We start from the raw sequence: 22,845 nt of genomic DNA, 5'->3' as shown, positions 1-22,845 counted from the left end.
TAAGGCATATACTGCACAGTTTAATTTACAAATGTTTCCAAAATACGGTACATAGTATTTTTTTTACACCAATAGTTTCTGCAGCAAATTTTTATTTCGCATTAAAAACAGCTGCATACATATAAAATTGCAATGTTAATTCTTGCAGAAATAAAGGGGAACATCAACTAACTTTATAAGCATGAATCATCTGAGAATTTTCATTATTCACTGGTCATCTCCGTAAAGGAACGTTTCAAATTGTTGTATCAAGATGGGAATTTATCTATCTCAGATTTTTCAAATAGTGCATGGATTCTTGTACAATTGTTCACATTTTTTTTAAAAAAAAGAAACGTGTCTAACCAAATTTTTACAACCCTAAGTGAGTAGCTTTTGCTCATTAAGAAACTTCTTGTTCTTTAAAAGGCAAGTATATGGAGAAAACACAAAGGAAGAAAAGGGGAAGGTATATACTGGAATCCAAACAAACATTTGTAGCTAAGAGGAAACCATGTTTTAGATAGCATAAAAGCACATGTGTAACAGCCAACATTCTGCAGTCCGAAATGTTGGTCCTCTTGACTCTTATATAATTACAAATCCCTGACCACCCCAAATCAAACAGAAATCTAATTTATTGACTACTTTCAAGTAAAGAAACAAAAAAATCAAAAGGTACAAGGACAGTGGCAAACCCTCTAGTCTCCTTCCCACATTTTGCTTCAACAAACAGTCATAACTGTTAGAAACAGGTTGTGTACATACAGGACTAGAGACAAACCAACCTGTCCAAATCCTGTGCTTAATGCTCAATTTATCTCATGATTCATTTGCCATCTGTATCTGATAACTAACAAAGCCCCAGCCAAAGTAAACTGTGAATCATTCATTATTGCCTCTTTCAAATGATTGGCAAGTACACATGTGCTGGCAATAATAAAGAATAGGGTTCTTTGGTGCAGTTAGCCCATTTTCTTTTTTTTAAAAAAAAATTTCAAATGAAGGATAGTATGTACCAATAAGAATTCTGCTGCTACCCCTGGACAGCAGCTGTCTGCCTTGCCAACACAATCAAATATGGCTCTAAAAACAGGTGTCAATAAACAACCAATAGATTTACGGGGCTCAGACACTGTCTGAATCTCTTGAGCAATGCATGCAACTCTGTGCTGCAGCAGAATCAGATTGTAGGTAGAAGGCAAAGACTGGTTGTCATAAGGACAACTGCATGTTGTCAGGGCTCGCCGATATTTTAGTTTGTCTTCCTGTTGGTGGATCGCTTGCCTTTCTTCAGTGTCAGTTTGTTCTTCACATAGCCACGCTTTCTTTTAGAGGTCTAGGGCATAAAGATGGACAGTATTAAAAATTCGCAACTCTCATGTTTATACATAGTACTGCCAATATTCAACATATGATTTAGAAAAAGGCTTCTCTGTATCGTTTCTATTAGAGGATAGGGAAGGGGATGGAGGAGGATTTGTGAAAGGGTTCAGCAATTTCTCCACTACTGGCAAGTTTTTCAAGTGTCAGCAAAATGAATAAAACATTTTCTGAAATATTGAAAAGTCAAAGAACCAGAGGTACTGAAACAATGAGATACACGGTTGTGTTTGGACAGTTAATCCTTGGCACAAAAAAGAGAAGCAGATAAAAATTAATGTTTTTAAAACATTCTGGCTTGCTTTTACTTGGTTTGTTCATGAACCAAACAATGGTCAGCCATACTGATTTAACACAACATTTAGCAAATTGAAGCAAGCCTTAATAGTGTATGATGTTCTGTCCTCAAAGAGCTACTATCCTACCTTTTTTGATAAATACTTCTGTTTGGGCACTATGTTAGTTACTCTTGGTTTATGGTCAAGTTTCTCTCTGTTGTCCAACTTTTTCACTTTGTAAATCCTCACTAGCCAGTGCTCAGAGGTGAAGGCTTCTTCCAAATGTTTGAACTTTATATCTTTGTTTCCAATTTCAGCATTTCTGGTGCGATCGAATCCTGGTGGTGTTCTGAAATCCAGCTGCAAAATTAGCATCAGAAATTCAGGTCTACTTTCCACATTACCAAACTATTTATCAATTGATAATTAGTGATAAGTTCAATTTGGTCAGACTCAAATTTCTCCACCCTCCTCAAATATGACTCCATGTCAAACCTTCATCACCTTTCCACCTCTCCCTTCGATCCTTTTTCAAAGTGCTTCATTCTGATTTTGCTCCTAGTCACCATATACTCTGTGGTAGCAACTGTTCTGAACCAACTTTCTTCATTCTGATGGACTCTCCATGGTCTTTAAATGGTGGACCATTCTACACTGTCATCACTTTCCCCTCCTTAATCAACTTCAATGTAGCAAACGCAGCTCATACAATGACTTCACTTCCTGTGCCCTTCGTGCATCCAGTGTAAACTACACCCTATATCTGGCATCTTCCCTTTTTTTTAAAATGTATGGTGGATCTGCATTTATTGCCTACTGATCTTGAGAAGTCAGTGGTGATCTGCCTTCTTGAACTGCTGAGCTCATTTTGTGTAGGTGTACCCATAATGCTGTTCGGGAGGGTGTTCCATTACATTTATTTGGCCATGATGAAGGGATCATGTCTGAAATGTTGATTCTCCTGCTCCTCAGACGCTGCCTGACCTGCTCTGCTTTTCCAGTAACTCACTCTCGACTCATACTGAATCAACAGCAATATATTTCCAAGACAGGATGATGTGTAGCTTGAAGGGGAACTTGCAGGTGACAGTGTTCCCATGTATCTTGCTGCTCATCCTTTCATAACACATGCAGTGAATCAAATCTTCTAAATACTATGATGTGGAGGAGCTGGTGTTGGACTTGGGTGGACATGTTAAAAATCACACAATACCAAGTTATAGTCCAACAGGTTCATTTAGAAGCATTAGCATTTGGAGCATTGCTCCTTCATCAGGTGATTGTCGAGCATAAGATCATAGGACACAGAGTTTATAGCAAAAGATTAGTGTCATGAAACTGAAATGATATATTGAACAAATTTGGATTGTTAAGTCTTTCATCATTTAGAAAGGGTCACAGATTTCAGTTCATTAATATGTAAATCCCAGAACTACTTTTAAGTCACCTTTTCAAGATAACTTAAGTTTTATAACAAAAGGTGACATCTGAGCTTAGACAGTGTCAGAGTCTGTCTGTATCCTAATCTTGAGTCAAACTGGTTTTATTTCCAATGTGGAACTTACAAAATATCACATGCATTGACTGCCTGCAGATTGTGCACCTTTCAAACAAAATAGAACATATTTGCAGAAACATTCTATTTTGCTCAAAAATGCACAATGTGGATGAAGTCAATACAATATTTTGTAAATTTCACATCAAAAATAAAACCAGTCTGACTCAAAACTGGGATACAGATCTCACACTTTTATGCATTAAGCTCAAATGTCACCTTTTGTTAGAAAAGCTCAAGTTATCTCAAGAATGTGACTTAAAAGTAGTTCTGGGGTTTACATATTAATGAACCGAAACCTGCAACCCATTCTAAAAGAAGACTTAACAGCGATCTAGGTTTGTTCAATACATCATTTCAGTTGCATGACACTAATCTTTCGCTTTAAGTTCAGTGTCTTATGCTCCACAATCACCTGAAGGGAGTGCTCTGAAAGCTAGTGCTTCTAAATAGACCTGTTGGACTACAACCTGGTATTGTGAAATTTATAACTTTGCTAAATACTAGCACTTTTGGTTCTCAGGACCTCTGGAGGATGTTTAGTTGCATCATCCAATCGGCTGTTCTGGCTAAGGATTATTGTGGATCAGCCTTTCTTTTTCACTGATGTGCTGAGCTCTTCTATCTTTTAGGATGTAAATATTTATGGAGCATCTTATTCCTCTACTGAATTGTTCACTTGTCTACCATCATTCATGACAGGACGTGGCAGGACTGTAGAACTTAGATTTGATTTATTGGTTATGGAATCTCTTAGCACTATCTTTCACTTGCTGCTTTGACACAAGTAGTCCTACTTTGTAACTTTACCAGGCTGACACCTTATTATTAGGTATGACTAGTGTTGCTCCTCACGTGCCTTCCTGCAAGCTTAATTGAACCAGGTTGATCCCCTGTCTCAATGGTATTTGCAGAATGGGGGATTTGCTGAGTAATGAGGTTTAAAATTGATTTGGGTGCACTATTTTGCTGTTGCTGGTTACTTGAAGCATCTCATTGATATCTTGTCTCGAGTGGCTACATCTGTTCACAATCTATCCATTTAGCACAGTGGTAGTGCTAAATGCCACACGCCACACAACATGATAGATAGTATTCTCAACATACAGACAGAACTTTGTCTCCACAAGGGCTGTGCTATCATGAACAAATCCATTTGTGGCAAGCAACTAACGAGGATGGGGTCAAGTATATTTTTCCCTCTTGCAATTCTAGCATCTATGTCTTTTAGTACTTGGTCATTAATGGTGCTGTTGAGCTACTCGAGGATGAACATGGAAGACCCGTCTCCTACCCAGGATACATGCAGCACCTTTGTCACGAGCGAAGGAGTACTGGTTCATGAGCCAGCTAGGGCGAATGAGACATGGTCATCAGCAGGTTTCCTTGACCATTTTTGACCTGAAGCTGACAGACTTCATGGGGTCCAGAGACACGTTGAACTCTCCCAGGTCAACTCCAATGTGGTAGTGACCAGGATTTTTATACATTTTGATAGAGATATAAATATTAGGCATGTCAGCTTGGATAACTTCCCTGCTCTTCTTTCAAAGTTTCATGGCATCTTGTACATCTATTTGAAGGGACCTTGATTTACCATCTCAACCAAGAGACGACATGGCAGCACTCCTTCAGTCCTGCACGTGAATGTCAACTTTGACTTTTCTGCTAAAGGTCTGGAGTTGGGCTTGAAACCTTGAACCGTGACTCAGAGTGTTACCAACTGTCACTATCATTATTACCGAGTTACCAGACTGAATACTCTATTTTTGCTTTAAAAGCACTTTTTTTTTGCCAACCTGAACAAGCAAGCATGGAGTCTCTGTTTCACGTCAGCCGAGATGCTGAGTTTTAAGTTTCTTTAAGGGAGACTGAACCCTCAAATTTGTACATCAGAGCAAGAGTCCTCTCAAACTAAATGCTCATTAAATGAGGGAGTGCCACATGCCACAGGGAATGGAATGACTAAAAAAGGATCAATACTAAGAAATTGGCATTAACATTTTTTTGTGTTGTAGTTATTACACAAAATTAAAATTTGATTCACCACACTGTTTTACAAATAATTGCTGGTACAATGCAGTAGACCTTCACTTCAGAGGTCATTGTTTAGATCAGTACAGCAGGATTCATGGAGGTCTGCTCCATTGGCAAACTTGTAGAAATTTCTTCATGAAATGCACGTTCATAGACTTTGTCTGTTTTCTCATTGGCAAGGGGCAAACAATACAGCTTACAGATTGGCATAGCGATGGCTATATTTAGGTCGCAGGACGGCCAATGACAGAAAACCTCTCAAATAATAGAGTGTGCACCTTTGAGATAGAACAGACACATCAATAGAACAAAAGAGAAAAAACTTCATTTTGCACCTCACTGCTCTATATTTGGTTAGGAGTGTATGACACTTACACTAATGCTATAGTGTTATATTCCTTGACAACTTTACCCCTCTTCTAGAAGAGTAGCAGATAATGTGTGCAAGACTTCCAAAGAAACCAAGCTCATCCTTACTGTAATGAAATTTAAAGAAACCTTGAAGTCATTAGACGAGTTTCAGGGGATTATTTCTTACATGCTGTGGGGTAAAATGGGGTCTTTTGAACTAGACAATGGCACATACACACACAAGGATGAATTAGCTTAATAGAAATATTTAATGTATTATGACTAATTAGTTATCATTCCTTATTATGTTCATTTACCTGCATCTCTCCAAATCTGTAGTAGGACATCTTGTACATGAGACAGTTTAGTAAAGTTGGAGAGCCAGCCTTGCTCACAAGGAACTCTCCCTGTGGTGTGAAGTAGTCACTCTCCTAGAAATTGCACAAAAGAATGGTTAGTTAGCACTAACAGAACAAATACAATGTTAAAAATCCTTGAATAAACGCCAGATATGTCTACAATAAAAATGCAACAAATTACCCGGATGTCCTTTGGATGCTCGCCTTCTGCTATCCTGACCATCCAAAGAAACTTGTTGATATCATCACCAGAGTAACCAATCACACCACCAAAGATGATGAGCACATAGTCCACATCCAGACTCCGCATTATCTGGTAGGCTGCACTCTCATTGGAAGACATTGCTTTTCCAACCTGAAGTTTACATACAATCAAAATTACCTTGAAAAAGCAATACATAACTAAACATTGCTTCAGTCAAATCAAACAGGTAAAGGTCCAAATCTTCCAAGAAGCAGCACTCAACAGTTGATTTAAAAAATGCAGAGCAATCTTCCACTGGTGACTTTCTCTGCGGTGTTGGGATCTGTGTTATGGGGATGGGGCATTCTGTTTTAGTGTAACAAGCTTCTGTATTCTGCTAACTATTCATTGATGAACATTGACAAGCTTTGATGCATTTAAACAGTTTGCAGTGCGTTAAGTTAATGGGCAAATGTGTAGATAGTTAGGATGGCAGCTAGATAGTGAGGGTGTCGAGGAGTGGTCGGAGGAGAGGTTGCCCAGTGGGAACAGTTGAGGTAGAGTCAGAGTGATTGGGGGGGAAAAATTGAGAGATTTGGATAGTAAGCTGTGTACTTAGTAGGATCTTGGTTAATTAATTAATTGGTTAATCAATAAACATATTTTGGTTAATTATCTACATAAAGAAGTAGAAATGCCTAGGTTATAGATCTTCAGAGGATCCCAATGAGCAGGAAAATATCCACAAGTTTGAATTTCCCAGGTCAATACATTTGGAGTTCAGTGGGTCCCTAAAGAAATTGGTGGTCGTATGTCCAGTATCTGACTATCTAGAGACCGGAAAATGTAAACCAGCACTTCCTTAATTTTCAGTTTCTGTCACTTACATCTCATCTCCACAATGAATGATACTGCTTACTCCGCCTCGAGTAGTTCTAATCTGCAATTCACTTTTAAGCAATGAGAAAGAAAGCCCACAGTAATGCTCTGCCCTGTATGGACAGACATGGATTCCATTGAATAAGTGACAGCATAAGGGATGGAAGATCGCTATAATGTAGAAAATGTAACAACAGAATGGAACAACATTCTTTTCTTTTAAAAGAGGAGATCCTCTTTTAATGAATCATAGAAAGTGAACATGTAGGTGAAGCATATAATTAAGGAGCTAAATGCTATGTTAGACTTCAGTGCAGGAGAATTTGGACTAAGAGTGATAATGTCTTCCTATATGCCAGGAGTTAGGGGGAATAAGTTTGGCTTTTGAACCCCAAGGATATGTAACAAAGGTTCAATAGATTGATTCCTGGTATGGCAGGCTTGTCTGATGAGGCAATTTGAATAGCAAGAACCTATATTTCCTGCACTTTAATAGAATGACAGGTGATCTAATTAAAATATAAAGCTAAGTGGGTTTGAAAGGTAAATGCCCAAGAAGTTGTTCACCTAAAGAGAACTAAAGACCACAGTCTCAGATTAAAGGGACCAAAATTTGTGAGATTTGTAGTTGGGGTACTTATTGTTGTGGTTCTGTTTGCCGAGCTGGGAATTTGTGTTGCAGATGTTTCGTCCCCTGTCTAGGTGACATCCTCAGTGCTTGGGAGTTTCCTGTGAAGCGCTTCTGTGACGTTTCCTCCGACATTTATATTGGTTTGTCTCTGCCGCTTCCGGTTGTCAGTTCCAGCTGTCCGTGCAGTGGCCAGTATGGCATGGCACTCATCCACAGATTCTATCAACAAACACATCAACCTGGACCCAATATACTGGCCACTACAGCAGACAGCTGGAACTGACAACCGGAAGCGGCAGAAGACAAACCACTACAAATGCCGGAGGTAACATCACAGAAGCACTTCACAGGAGGCTCCCAAGCACTGAGGCTGTCACCTAGACAGGGGACGAAACATCTGCAACACAAATTCCCAGCTCGGCGAACAGAACCACAATTAAAAGGTCCAAGTTGGCTAGTTAGGACGGAGGTTGAGAAATTTTCTCATTTGGAGGTTTGCAAATCTTTGGATTACTCTACTTCAAAGGGGTAAGGAAGCTCAATTCCTCAGTTTATTCAAAACTGAAATCAACAGATACTTGGGGATTTAAGAGATATAGAGATTGTGTGGAAACGTTGGATTACAATAGTTCAACCATGATGTTATCAAATTGTGGAGCAATAGTTGAGAAGCCAGACAGTTTAATCCTGTATTCGATTACATGATGTATGAACATACGAAGGAGGCGGCCCTCATTTAACCTTCCAAGCTTACTCTTAACTCAACCAGATTATGGCTGATCGCATTGTGGCCACAAGTCTACTTTTCTACTCTACTGCATGTTAGACAAGATCGAGCTACATCTGCCTTAATCAGTGATGCTGCCTCCATCTCTCTCCAGTGAATGGAGTTCTACCAACTCGTTACTCTCAGAAAAAAGATTTTTGCTCATCTTCATCATAAGTTGGAATCCCCTAGTTCTAAGCTCTCCAATAAGGGGAGACATTCTTTCAGCATCCAACATGCTAAGTCTCCTCAATATCTGACTTGCTTCAATAAATTACCATACATTTTTCTACTGCAATGGTAGAGATTCAACATGTTCTACATTTTCTCAGAGGATAACTCTTTCATCCCAGGAAGTTGAGTGAATGTTCTTCCTTAAATAAGGAGACTAAAACTGGACTCCAATACTCTAGATCTATTAGCCTCCCATGTAGCAAAACATGTTTTTATATTCTATTCCCCTTATAATAAATGACAACATCCCATTTGCCTTCCTAATGACTTGCTGTATCTGCACACTAACTTTATATGATGCATGTACTACAGAATATATAATACAGAATATATAACACAGAATTTTTTGTATTGTAGAGTTCTGAAATCTCTTTCCATTTAAATAATATGTAACCCGTTTATTCTTCTTGCCAAAGTGGATAAATTCACAATTTTCCACATTATACTCCACCCTCCAAACTTCTGCCCACTCATTTAAACTAACTTTGCAGACCCATGTCCCCTTTACAACTTGTGTTCCTATCTTTGCAAACTTAGCAACCATACATTTAGTTGTCATCCAAATAATTAATATTGATTGTAAATAATTAAAGCCCCAAAAGTGATCCCATTGATCTACTAAATACATCGGCCACCCATCTGTGCCTTTCAATTTCACATTAACTAGTGAATGCTCAATCCTCTCAATTAGCTTACCCCTTACACCAAGCAACACAAAACTGAAACCAGAGTATAATACAGAAAGAACAATCTCTGAAATCAAATTAGTCGGGGGATGATGCCAGATGAATTGAGAATTCCAATGCTAACATCCCTGTTCAAAAATGGAGAGAGTAGAGTTGACAGTTACAAGCTGGTCAGCCTGATAATGGTGGGGAAATGTTTAGGATTAATGTGGGACAATCATGCATGGGCTATTCGTGAAAGCCAGCACAGCCTTCTGAAGGCAAATTGTGATAGGCTTATGCTCTAAGTTCTTTTATGAAACAACAAGGTGAATGCCACATGTATGAATCTTTGAAAGGCATTTGATTAAGTGTCACATAATAAACTGGTTAGCATAATTGATGAGAATGGGATGAAAGCAGCAGCAGTTACACTGTTATGAAACTGGATAAGGAATAGAAAGTAGACAATTATTGTGAATGTTTCCTTTTTTTTTCCCAGAGGAAAAGGCATCTACACTAATAGTCACCAGCATCAGTATTGGAACCACTGCTCTTTTCAACTTAAGTCAAATGACATGGACCTTGAAATACAGGTCATAATCTAAAAATCTGAAGAGGGCATGAAACTTGGGAATGTAATGAAGAAAAGAGTAACAAACTGCAGGACGACAGAGATTGGGGAAATAGACAAACAGCAAGGTAGATTTTATAGGGTGCTCACCTTTTGATTTTTTTCCCTTCCCCTTGCACTTTCTACTATTTCAAAAACAAGACTGTTTAGACTAATATTAAAGCAGAAGTGCTGACACCAGGTTGTATGTGAGATGCCACGATTTGAAGAGTTATTTCAGATAATTTTCTTTTTATCTATCTGCTTAAAGCCTTCAGAGCAACACCACCTACACAAAATAACAAAGAAAGCCCTAAGGGCTGGGGAGATGAAAGGGTGTCTCTGGTCTGCTTTGCAAAATTGGTTACCAGCTGATTAATTGAAGATATTCCTCTAATTTTAAAATTGGAACAGAATCAAACTAGCATTGTTCAACTTGCTTACCAGTGCAATATGGCTGTTGTTCCATGTGTTATTATCTACCAGAGTTGTCCGATTAGCCATTCCCGCAATCTGATACCCATAATCCCACCAAGACATCACTCTAACATGTTCATCTGTATTTTGTCGCAACCAATAATATGCTTCACGGAAATCATCTAGGATATTACGTGTCCTTTTTGGGAAAAAAAAAGTTAAAATGATTAAAATCAAAATTAATTCATTTTAGTTCTTCCATGTGACAAGGGTCAGCATTTGTCACCTTCCTGAGCTGTTGCAGTCCATGAGGGGCAGGTACAGTCTTGGTGCTGTTATGAAGGTCAGCATTTGTTGTCTAACCCTAGTTGTCAATTGTCAACCTCAATGCTGTGGGTCTGAAGTAACAGGTCAGCCAGACCAGGTAAGGATGTCAGATTTCCTAAAGGACATTCGGTGAACCTTGTCTTTATGGCAAATTGAGTGGTCATATGGTCAGCTTTATTTATAAACTTATTGTTTATTTTTAATTAAATAAAAATATCATCTGCAACAATGAGATTTGAAATCCTATCGGAGGAGTTCTGGATTACTAGTCTATTGACTTATGGACTACAGTTCTGCCTTCTTTCATGTTTTAGTCTACCTTGGTGCTGATGTGGACTCCCCCATTGAATATGCCCATCCTCAACATCAAGCTGCTTTATACTGTTGTTTGTTTAATTGTCCACTGATATTCATAAATGGGCAAGGTGAGGCTGCAGAATTTTAATCTGATCTGAATTAGATATGAAGTGTGGATACAGAAAATCTCTAACAAAATGGTTGAGTCTATTAACTATACAACACCTTGCAGCTTTTTTTACATTTACCCTAAAGTAAAAACGGTTCGCATCTGTTTGAATAACCGTTCATTAGAGATCTGGACACAAATTAGAAATTATATTTTAATTATAGGAGATGCGTAGAAGAAGAGTAATTAGCAAATGTCTTAAATTGTGAAAATTCCCCTTTTATGTTGAATTGGCTGCAAAATATCAATGTGGATCATCTGATAAAATGTCACTGCCCTGATATGTCAGTCCTATTTCTCTCCAACACATGTTGCCTAATCAGTTGCGTATTTCCTTCAATGTTTGCTTCTATCACAGATTATTAGCTTGTTTAACTGCAATTTCACGATCTATTACTTCACCTTCCTGGGTGAAGATTCAAAAGGAGTCTTAAAAATAAATTAAAAATTTAACAAATTGACTTCAGAGAAAAGCAAAAAAAAATCACTTCTGGATCTGTTGTAGACTAATTGTAAAATTATTAGAGATTGATTGCTATCAGTCAGAAATTCTGTAATGACCATATCATTCAATTACAAGGATAGTAGAAGGCAAATTAGATGGGACTTGATCTCCTCAAGCAATTCCTGTACTCTACCTTCACTTTGATTGCAAATATGCGAGAACCAATAAACAACTTCAGATCTTTCAAATAAATACCTTTGGTGATTCATTCCAAGTTCTGCTTCAAGTTCAGCAAAATGAGTGCTTTCCTATATCTTTCTGCTTATATAATCAGGGAAGGTTTGCTAATATGCAAATGTCATGGCAGATCAAAGCTCTGTTTAATAGGCTCAGGTCAATTAAATTGTCCACCAATGCAAGGCAAGATACCACTAGGATCAAGAACAAGATGATCAGGTATGGTACAGAACACACAGAAGCAAAGATAATCCTCCTCTACTCTAACAATAGCTCACCTACTACATCAATGTGAATTCACGGTTTTTGAATTTGTAACATGGACTAATAACACAATACGGAGAAAGTGAGGACTGCAGATGCTGGAGATCAGAGCTGAAAAATGTGTTGCGGGAAAAGCACAGCAGGTCAGGCAGCATCCAAGGAGCATTCCTGAAGAAGTGCTTATGCCCGACATGTCGATTCTCCTGCTCCTTGAATGCGGCCTGACCTGCTGCGCTTTTCCAACAACACAATTTTCAGGTCTAATAGTACAATACTACAACCTCCTTGCTCTTTCTCAATCTTGATCTCAATCTCAAAAAAACAGCACTGGTGAAAAAGCAACTTCGAAGAAAAATCAGTCATGAACAACTGCTAAACAGGACAACTGTTAAACAGTTGGACTCAGGTTTTCAAATTCTCTCAAACCAAGGGACTCTTAACATCTTTAGCTGCCCTTACCTTTCGAGACACCCCATGTCCTTTGTAAGGACTTTTACATTTGTACATGTATTTGAACAGTTTTGCAAGCCAACGAGCCCTGGCGCAATAAGTGAGGAGGCAGCCTTAGGGCACATGGGCAGCAAGTCCTGGGCAGAGACCACTGCAGAGGAGGCAGTCCTGGAATTTACCTTGGAGCAGCTGAATGCTAATATGGAGTAGACTGGGGATTGAAGTGGAGTGGGGATGCTGAACCAAGGTTAGGTTGTGGGCAATCAGCCCAGAGGCACTGTGTTGAGCTGCTACAATGTAAAGTATTTTTGTAATTTCCTACCTTACTTTAATGTCAACCCTTTAATGATGTCCTTTTTTTACTTTACAGAGTTGAAGATAAAGTTATGTAACTGCTTTATTCCTCTGCTGTATCCAAGGACTGTACCTCGGTACTCATACCTAAGATGTCGCCATAAGACGACAGACATGGTAAAAATGTTTTAACTGTACTTCTACAATGGAGTATACGTGAAAATAAAAGGATATTCTATTTTTTTTCAGGGTAACAGGCAATAAAACTCACTCTTTCACTAAAGAAAACCTGGGAATTAGCTTTCTTTAATTTGGGTCTGGTTAACTAAGTGTGACAGCTGTATGTTAAAAAGAAAACCAACTGAGGAGATTTTTTTTAAAAAATGGCTAGTCATGACCCAGTCCTCATTTGATTATAACATTTGCAAATTGATGCAGGATAGGATGTGGGCAACTGAGCTTTAGTTCAGCTTTAGTGCAGAGAAGGGAAGTAATTACAACAGGGATGAGGCAACATTAGATGTAAAAGTTAGCATTTCTGGGAAAGCGATAAGAGATGGGAAGATTAACTCAGGATTGAATAGGGGAACCAAGGTTGTGGACAAACTGATTCAACTACAGGAAGTGGCCAAGAAGAGAGAGGGAATCTGTGGCAGTTTGTCAAGACAGAGGAATGTAGGGAGTTTTGATTTTGATAAGATGATGTTGCCATTGAATATAAAGGGAGAAATAGGAAAGGGAGCTATTTACATTGTCGGTTTGCATGAGAGCCAAGGAAGAAAATTGGGAAAATATTGGGATAGAAACACTGGTGATGCATAGTTGTAATTCTTTCTGCCAGGAAATTCCAACAGATTATGAAACCAATTACAATAGTTATGTTGAACAGGTTCAAACTAATGTATGTTAGACATAACTAATTCTTACTACCTTGAGTACTATAAGTAGCAATTCGCCTATATGTTACTAAACATCACACTTGAGAAGTCAATAGGAATATTGGGAGACTGACCACCCCCCACTGACACTGATCAAGAAAAACTCAACACGTAGTTCAGTCTCCTATGAAACAAAGACATTCAAATTTTGGGTTGATATATTTTTGAATGCTAAAGTTCAAAGCCAGTTTGAAAAAAAAATTAAAAAACTATGTGACCTCTTGTAGAAAGTAGACTGTACCGTTTCTGCAAGTTTTACATCAAAAGGAGAAGCATGATAATTCATAATCATTGGGAGACACCCCAACCTTCAGATTTCATGTTTGAAGTTTTATTCTGAGGTGGCTGTGAATAGTATTAAATTTATCTATATTAACAAATGTCACAAAGTGAAGAAACACTTTTTTTTAAATTCCAACAGATGCACACATTTGAAGTATAATTCAAACATCCACTTTACTTTTGAAACCCTAGAAAATAATTGCTTTGTAATACAAAACCTAAACACTTTAAAAGGGAGGAAAACCAGTTTAGACAGTATAAGAAATATGCTCTCATGCTGTGTAAACTGGCACCACTGTTTTTTTGCATCCTCATCCTGATGAGCACAAGATGAATAGAATTGACTTCATGTCTCTTTGCAGCAATGTTTAAATTCAGAACAGTGATTATTTCAGAAAATCCAAAAACGGTTCAGAAATAAGTTGTAAAAGAGTACATTTCTGAGTAGTATAAACTAAATATTGCCATTACACCTTCATTAAAAATGTCACAAGTAAATAATCACAATAAAATCATATTACCCTAAATGACAAGTGATAAATGAGAAGGGAAGACATACCCATCATGATTGTAAGATGCCAGGACCACACTTGGGCTGGAGTATGCATTGCTAGTCACCCAGGTGCAGTGTACAGCAAACATCATCAGTAACATTAACATCAGCATCGTAACAATACTCTTGATATTTGGACCAAGTCCCTCTTCAGTGTTTTCTTGTTCAGACACATGCTTTCTCACCTTGCCAGCCTACAGCAATCAATGAGAAACAATGCTCAGAATAGAGTTTAAACAAACATAGGGGCAAGATACCTTGCACATCATTGCCATATCCCAAGACAAAAGAACTCTCACTTTGAAGTTACCATTTCACATTATGTTACTTTGGGTACCTAGTGGGAGAAAAACCTTTACTCAAGACTTATTAGTAAACAGCAGTTTCTGTGAAAACTACAACATTTGAGAGGGGAAAGATTTAAAAAGGGACCGAAAAGGTCAACTTCTTCACTCAAAGGGTGGTACATGGAATAAGCTGCCAGAGGAGACGGTGGAAGCTGGTACAATTATAACATTTAAATGGCATTTGGATGGGTATATGAATAGAAAGGGTTTAGAGGGATACGGGCCAAATGCTGGCAAATGGGACTAGATTAATTAAGGATATCTGGTTGGCATGGATGAGTTGGACCAAAGGGTGTTTCCGTGCGTATACTTCAATCACTCTATGATTTAGAAAGAGCACATAATATACATACATAATGTCACGAATGAGGGATCTCAGAAATACTTTGCAGAAAGAAACAAAACAACCTTGGCAACCGGACTAAGCAGGCTTGAACTTGCAAGTAAGTGTATGAATTGTTGAGAGAGCTTTATAAAAATTGTAGAAGTGAGACTAAGTTTTAATAACTGGAGAAACCAGCTAAATAGGCATATAAATAAATCCAACAGCAACTCTTTAAATAATCTAATGTAATCTAATCTAAAGTGTGGAAACAACAGGCCATTCGGCCCAAAAAGTCCACACCAATCCACCGAAGAGTAGCCCATTTCCCTTTGACTAACGCACATGGGGATAATGCCTGTGTGGCGTTTGCACAGTCACCTGAGGCAGGTATCGAACCTGGGTCCCTGGTGCTGTGAGGCAGCAGTGCTAACCACTGAGCCATGGTACCAAAAGGTATCTCCTCGTTCTTTTAAATTCCAATGAATATAATCCCAGTCTTCTCAGTCTTTTCTCATAAGGCAACCCCCTTCACACTGAAACCAATCTAGTGAACCTTCTCTGCACCCCTCTAGTGCAAGTACATCTTTGCTCAAGTAAGGAGACCAAAACTACATGTGGTACTCCAGGTGTGGCCTCACTAGCACCCTGTACAGCTGCAACATAACCTCTCTTTCTGCATAGAACACACAACTAGTGTTAGTCTCAAATGTATCTTTGTCCTTTACCTTGTCATAGAGATTTCCAGAATTCCTCTTGTCATCCTCATCACTGCTATCCTCAACAGGTGGACTTTCCCTCTGTGTGTCATCACCCAGATAGTGTTCAAATACATTGGAGAATGCAATGGCAGATAGCATGCAGACAACCGGGGTGAGTGTCAACATCAGACGCACCATAACTCCAGCAAAGTAAACAGCACTGATTGCATAAAGGGCAACTGTGGAGAATTCAGGTCACCGGTATTAGCTTACATTCATAACTTTACAAAAGTTTAAATTAAATTAGAAATAAAAACCCTGTTATTCTCAAGTTTGCATTCTGAAAACCAACCATCCCAGCAACCAGTATGTTCTGTACTTGCAAAAGTTAATTTTATGCTGTAATAGATACAATGATTGGGTTCAATCTGTACTAAGCATACTTCAACAATTTACCAAATTGAAACATTTATACTCAAAGTGATGGCAATAACATTAAAACTAATTTTAATAACTCAAAACAGGATCTATAGAAATGTCCTTAATCATAGTTCTACAAAAACCAAATTGCAATGTCAACTTCATCTCATTCAATAAATCAGCATTTCCAGATTTTAAAAAACACTAACTGGGGAATTCTAACAAATCATTCAATCGCATGCTCTTTACTTCCCCACATCTTTCCTCTGCTTTTCAATGCAGTTCTGTTCACCAGAAATCAGTTCATCATAAACAAATCAGATAGCACGTATTTCTGAACAGGAAAATACTACATTTTCAGATTTCTACTGTGCAATAACGTTTTCTTGTCACACAATGACAGGCCCAGTTTAATCAAACTTAAACTATTTCAGATAACAAAGTCTTCGAAATCTTCTTTCCTCGAATATGTACTGGGGCATAACTGTTCATCAAGCAATGAGATAGCTCAAATTTGCAATACAGAAATTCAAATTCTCAATTTGCAGGTGATTGAGCATTTGTTTTATTGCAAATTCTTTGATTCCATTTTATGGAAAGTGGGCAATGGTTCAGAACTAGAGATGATTATATCTGGCACTTTAAATTTATGTAAATGATCATGTTGCTCACTAAGCTTCGATGCAGATTTATTTCACACACATGGCCACATATAGATTCACATCGATACTCATAGTTTCATTTCCAAATTAAAATTTAACATTATGTGCCAATATCCTACCCACAGAATACTATGAAATGAGAAATGTTAGACACCAACATTGTGAGATGTTCAATGCCCAATGCCCTTTGTGAATCAGTGAATAAACATAAGTTTTTAAAAAAATGATAGAATGAGATACAAGTGCTCAACATTCTTTTTGCTGATTATTCTTATTATCCTATTTATTACCTGCTCTTTGACTATGCATCACCTGAGATCAACAGGATAATTTGCATCAAATACACTGCCAGCATTATCCTTGCTCAATTACCTCCAGCTATATAAGGTGTCCAATATTTCTAGTCCTACAATTAACCACCATTTTCCACTGAGCTGTGACTGAATTCAGAATATCATTACAGATATTTTGAGCTTGCACTCTTTCTGCAATAATTGCCCAGGCTAATTTTACAATGTCCCTAGTGACTACATAAGAAATAAAAACAGCAAGTTGGCTCTCTAACTACTCATGTCCAATGCATTACCTACAAATTGATTTTTTAAAAAAGATTAATTCCAGATGTGGCATCACTGATTAAGGCAATCCCTAATTGCCCACGGAGCAGTTAAGAGTCAACCATATTGCTGTTTTTATTTCTTGTGTAGTCACTAGAGACATTGTAGAAGTAGCCTGGACAATTATTGGAGAAACAGTCAAAGTAGAGCAGACTGGTTAAGGATGGAAGTTTCCTTCCCTAAAGCTCATTAGCTGTTCCCAACAATTGTCAATTATTTTGTGATTACTACTTAGTTCCACACTTACTGAATTCAAATTTCATTTCATTCCATTATAAGCTTTGAATGCAGTACTTGGGTCTCTGTATGAATACTGTAACAATAGGTCATCACCTTTCCTGATGTGAAGCTTCTTTTGCTTTATTCTTCACTTGCACATCCTCTCAAAGCTGTATTTTTCACAATTACAATTCTTCAAAACAATTATTTTTAAATTTAAATTAATTGTAACTCCAGGTAGAAAACTTAAAGTGGTTAAACTGCAAGCTCTACCTTGTGGCATTTTCAATTATTTAACATTTAATCTAAAAATAGACAAGGTTTCCTTACCAAATACTCTTTCATCATTAATGTTTTTGATGCAGAACCACAGGCCGGCTGGGAAAGTGCAGACCAATATGTGAAGGTCAAAAAAGAAGGAAACCCATGTTGTAGGTTGATGTTCAGATACAGAAGCAATGATGGGAATATGGATTTTTGCGTATCTACAGAAAAAGAACAAAGATTCATTTATACACATTCCATTTCAACAATATAAACACTGAACAGGATCATAAAAGTTCAATGCACATAAATGCAAGGAGGGTACCAATAGCGTGTATTAGCAGTCTGCATTTTGTAAACAAAGCATTTATAAAGTGTTTTGAGTCCACCTACAAACTACACCAATTACTTCAGCTGGCAGGTTGGAGCACGGATGCAGATTAGTATCATATCAGATGCTCGTACTCAACTTCTTTCCTGACCCCTAATTTCTGCACTTAGGTCAACCCAATCTCATTCACTTCCTGAGCTGAGAAATTCACTAGGTTGCCAAGGAGTTATCAGTAGTGCAGCAGGTGCTGATGCTTCTGTGAAACTGACAGGTTGGAAAGCAATTGAACACTAAAATAATGCTATACATCACGTCACTGCTTAGGTGAATGGCTTTTGTTTACAGGCTTGTTTGAAGAATGTGCTTCATTGCTTTACAGTTGATTTCTAACAGTTTTGATGTCATTTCTGCTACCTTGAATTTTACCCTGTTAGATCTGTACTTCTGGTCAGTTTTCAGTACAGCATGGGTCAGTTTATGCTGCTTGACTTTGGACTTCTGCAGAGGATCAGGAAAGTGGAAACAACAACATCAACAGTGCAGTCTCCTCCTCAGCCACAGTCAGAAGATAGGATCCAGCTCTAGATTTAAGAAGGCAACGCTACCAGTGCAGGGATTCCAGACCAGAATCAGTTCTCAACATAACTGTGGCTGTGCCGTGTTAAGAGGCTCACGCTTTCGAACAGATCACTACCAGCACTTGCATCTTCTTACAGTAAGGTCCCCTTCTCAATGGACATGGTGGTCATCCACAACAATTGCTATTGAGGTCACTAACTTCCATGAATTTCTTTGCTTTCAGCTCCTTCCATGGATTTGCGAGTGATATCTGCAGGATTCCACTATTTGGTGCATAAAAGTGGATTTCCCAGGTGATTGTGCAATGTTTTCCAGACCAACACAAACATTTACTTTGCCATTTTGAAAGATCAATCAGAACTTGAAAATTCTTGGCTCTGCAATCATGGGATCACAGCAGATGCAGGAAGTCAGTGATTGTACATGTGACATCAGAGATGCCTTCAGATCAACTAGTTAAGTTTAACATTCAGCTCCATGACTACTTGAAGGATTGCATGCATCACTGCAAATATTCCACATACAGCCACGAAGCCTTCATTCAGTACCTGTCATATCTCCTATAGGTCTATACATTTCCAGATTAAGCAAATGGCCTCTTGGAGAGAAGGGCTACCCTCTAAATAAATGTAATAGTGGCAAGGCTTTTTGTCAAAGGAAAGGTATATGTGAAGCTGAGAAGTAATAATTCAGCAAGCCTCTAGGTGGCCAAAGATATAATTCAGTTGCTTGGAAAGCTCAGGGGCATTATTTAATACGCATCAGCAAAGTTGGTCAACAGTGCTTTTCTGTACCTTGCACAGCAGAGCTCAATACAAAGAACTGGAGCTGCAGGAAAGGAAGAGGAGAGTTACTCTGTATCCTGAAGGAGCTTGATGCGACCCAAGTTTTTACAGCTGAAGACAGTAACAGCATTCCAAAAATACTAAAGGGGAAGACTAATGGAACTAAAGAGTGATAAGTTCTCTGGACCTGAAGGACTACATCTTAGGAAATTAAAAGGAATTAGCTACAGACATAGTGGGTGCAATGGTAGTAATCTTTCAAGAATGTTTACTCTAGAAAAATTTCAATGATTGGAAAACAGTCAACATAACACACTTATTCAAAAAGGGACACAAAAAAGGTACTGCACATAGCTACTTAAGGAGATAAGTTGATGGCAGCATTTTAGCATAGATCAGGACCTGTCTAACTAACAGAAGGCAGTTAGAATTTGGGGGGCATTTCTGGGATTGCAACCTGTGACAAGTGGAGTGTGAAGGGATCAATGCTGGGTCTATAATTATTTACAATATATATCAATTACTTGGATTAGGAAAGGGAATATGCTATCGCCAAGTTTAAGGCAACATAAAACAAGTGGAAGGGCAAGTTTGAGGATGATGGAATCTACAGAGGGATACAGACAGGTTAAATGAGAAGGCAAAAACTTAGATGGAATACAATAAGAGAAAAAGTCAGATGATACACATTGGCAGAAAAAAGGAGTTGGTACTGTTAAAATGCAGTAAGATTACAAAAAGATATAGCAGAGGAATTCTGGGGTTCACAAAAAGCTTGCATACAATATCAGCAGGTGATAGGGACACAAATGGAATTTTGCCTTCATTTCAAAGGAAATTAAGTATAAAAATAAGGAAGGCTATTACTTCCTACTACCCAGAATACCAACAACAAGTTTGGTTCCTTTATTGAAGGAAAAGCTTACTGGCATTAGAGGCAGTCCAGAGAAGGTTCATGATAGTGATCCTGGGTGTGAGGCAAGAATGAGTCAGCTGGGTTTGTACTCATTGGAGTTAAGAAGGATGAAAAATTGCCTTATTGAAACATTCCTAGTAGGCTTAACAGGGTAGGTGCTGAAACTGTGTTTCCCTATGTGGGCATCCATTGTGAACTAGAGGACAATCATAGAAACAAGGCATCACCCACTTATGACAAATATAAGAGAATTTCTTCTTTCAGAGAGTAGGGTATTGGTAGAATTCGTCACTGCCGACAGCTATACAGATTAGGTTATTAAATATATCCAAAGCGGAGATGGATTCATTTTTAAAATCAGTAAAAATCAAAGGCTATGAGAAAAAGGCAAAAAGAGTGGAGTTGAAGATTATCAGATCAGCCATAATATTATTGAATGGCATAGCAAACTTGATGGGTCAAATAGCCTATTCTGTTCCGATGTCTTTGAAAGTGATGTTTATGACTACTGAACCAACTGCCTGAAAAGCCCTCATAGACTCATCCAGACCTCACTCAGATAATCTAATTATGCTGAATATACTGTTTTCTTCTCTCAAACCAAATTACTTACGTAGTCAATAATGTCTCCATTTCATTCATACCATTTATTTGTCTTCCACTATGATCACAACATTCTCAAGGCTAACTTCCATTTGGATGGTTCAGGGTAACAATGAATTTAACTAGACAATGGATATGTGGAAGAAAGCACCTGATTTTACTCTAACCTCTTCAAATATACCAGAGCAATAACATTGCTATAAACACCCAAGTATTTACTTCCATTTCCAATTAACTTCTAGGTTATACCAGCTTGTGATTTCAGCAGGTAGTTTGTTTCTCTACTCTTACAGCTGAGATGTTGTTGGCCGTCTCAGGTTAGAGGCCCGTTAGGGTCTGCCATAGACTGCTCCATCTGTACCTGTGTATGCAGACTCTGGCAGGAGATAGCATGTAGGCTCTAATCCAAATTCACTTCTCTGCCAACCAAAAGTTGGAGTACAGTTTTCTGCACTTTGGTAAACTCTCAAGGCTTGGATTTCCTCTATCTGGATGAAGGTGAGACATGTATGCAGGCGTTGCTGATACGCTCAATGCATATGCATGGAAGTACACACTTGGTCTGAGACATCATGACATTCATGGTAGAGGTGCTGAAGATGTACAGTAGTGACAGGACTGCATACACGTTTTGCTATTCCTCCAGAATTGGTTTCAGCATTTGTACTTGGCTGAGTAGAGCTAGATGTGTTCTCTCCAGGACTCCAGTTCATATTATGCCCTGTGGCAGCAAGGTCAAGGGAACAAATGTTGTGTTTGGAAGAGCTGGAACAGGCAGAATGAGAGAGACAGAATTTGAGATAGGAGAGCAACTCTTCAAATAGATTGTCTTTTCTCAATTCACTGCTTTTCCAATCAAACTCCACTGCCTCTCTGTTCTCAATAAGACAACTGCATCTGTAATTATCCAGCCCCTGACCTAGGAGGGGTCACCATGTAGAGCAATATTGTACAGATGACCTTTCTTGGATTATTGCCCTTCTGCTTTATCGTGGACTCCTTGCGATATTGAAGGTAAGCTTGCCTGCTGTCCCCATACGTTTCAAGCTCTGTCCTACTGCTTTGGTGGTGGATGTGTACAAATTGTGTCAATGCTTGCATAAACCTCTTGGCTTCCCCTAGCCAATTCTCTATCCATGCCAATACACTATCTCCAACATGATAGGTTCTTATGGCTTAACCTTTGAGAGATACCTTGTTGAATGCTTTCTGGAAGTCCAAATACAACACATCTACTTGATGCCCTCTTATTCAGTCTGGTTAAGACTTCCTCGAAAAACTCTAATAGACAGATGCAATTCCTTTCATGAAAGTATGCCAACACTGCTTGATTAATTATGATTTTCCAAATATTTTGCTATTACTTCCTGAATAATTTATTCCAATATTTCTCCACCAATACACGTCAGACTAATTGGCCCATATTTACCCACTTTTTGATTCCCTCCCATTTTCAATAGGGCTACTGGCAGTTTTCCAATCCTCTGCAACT

The 22,845-nt window shown here is 38.3% G+C and overlaps 1 protein-coding gene across 1 annotated transcript in view; it reads right to left on the bottom strand.

Moving 5' to 3' along the window:
- The window catches only part of stt3b (STT3 oligosaccharyltransferase complex catalytic subunit B), a 118,939-nt gene continuing 96,094 nt past the window's right edge, over positions 1–22,845 (bottom strand). The window contains exons 9-16 of the mRNA XM_072560688.1: positions 18,206–18,360; positions 15,985–16,196; positions 14,594–14,781; positions 10,359–10,530; positions 6,124–6,297; positions 5,901–6,014; positions 1,788–2,000; positions 1–1,318 (exon numbers count right to left, since the gene is read on the bottom strand). Of these exons, the coding sequence (XP_072416789.1) occupies positions 1,235–1,318; positions 1,788–2,000; positions 5,901–6,014; positions 6,124–6,297; positions 10,359–10,530; positions 14,594–14,781; positions 15,985–16,196; positions 18,206–18,360 (1,312 nt within the window). The 3' untranslated portion in view covers positions 1–1,234. The remainder of the gene's footprint in view (positions 1,319–1,787; positions 2,001–5,900; positions 6,015–6,123; positions 6,298–10,358; positions 10,531–14,593; positions 14,782–15,984; positions 16,197–18,205; positions 18,361–22,845) is intronic.

The sequence above is a fragment of the Chiloscyllium punctatum genome, chromosome 41 (assembly GCF_047496795.1).
Source record: "Chiloscyllium punctatum isolate Juve2018m chromosome 41, sChiPun1.3, whole genome shotgun sequence".
In the NCBI taxonomy this organism is placed as follows: domain Eukaryota; kingdom Metazoa; phylum Chordata; class Chondrichthyes; order Orectolobiformes; family Hemiscylliidae; genus Chiloscyllium; species Chiloscyllium punctatum.
This window is presented reverse-complemented; position numbering and strand designations above follow the sequence as displayed.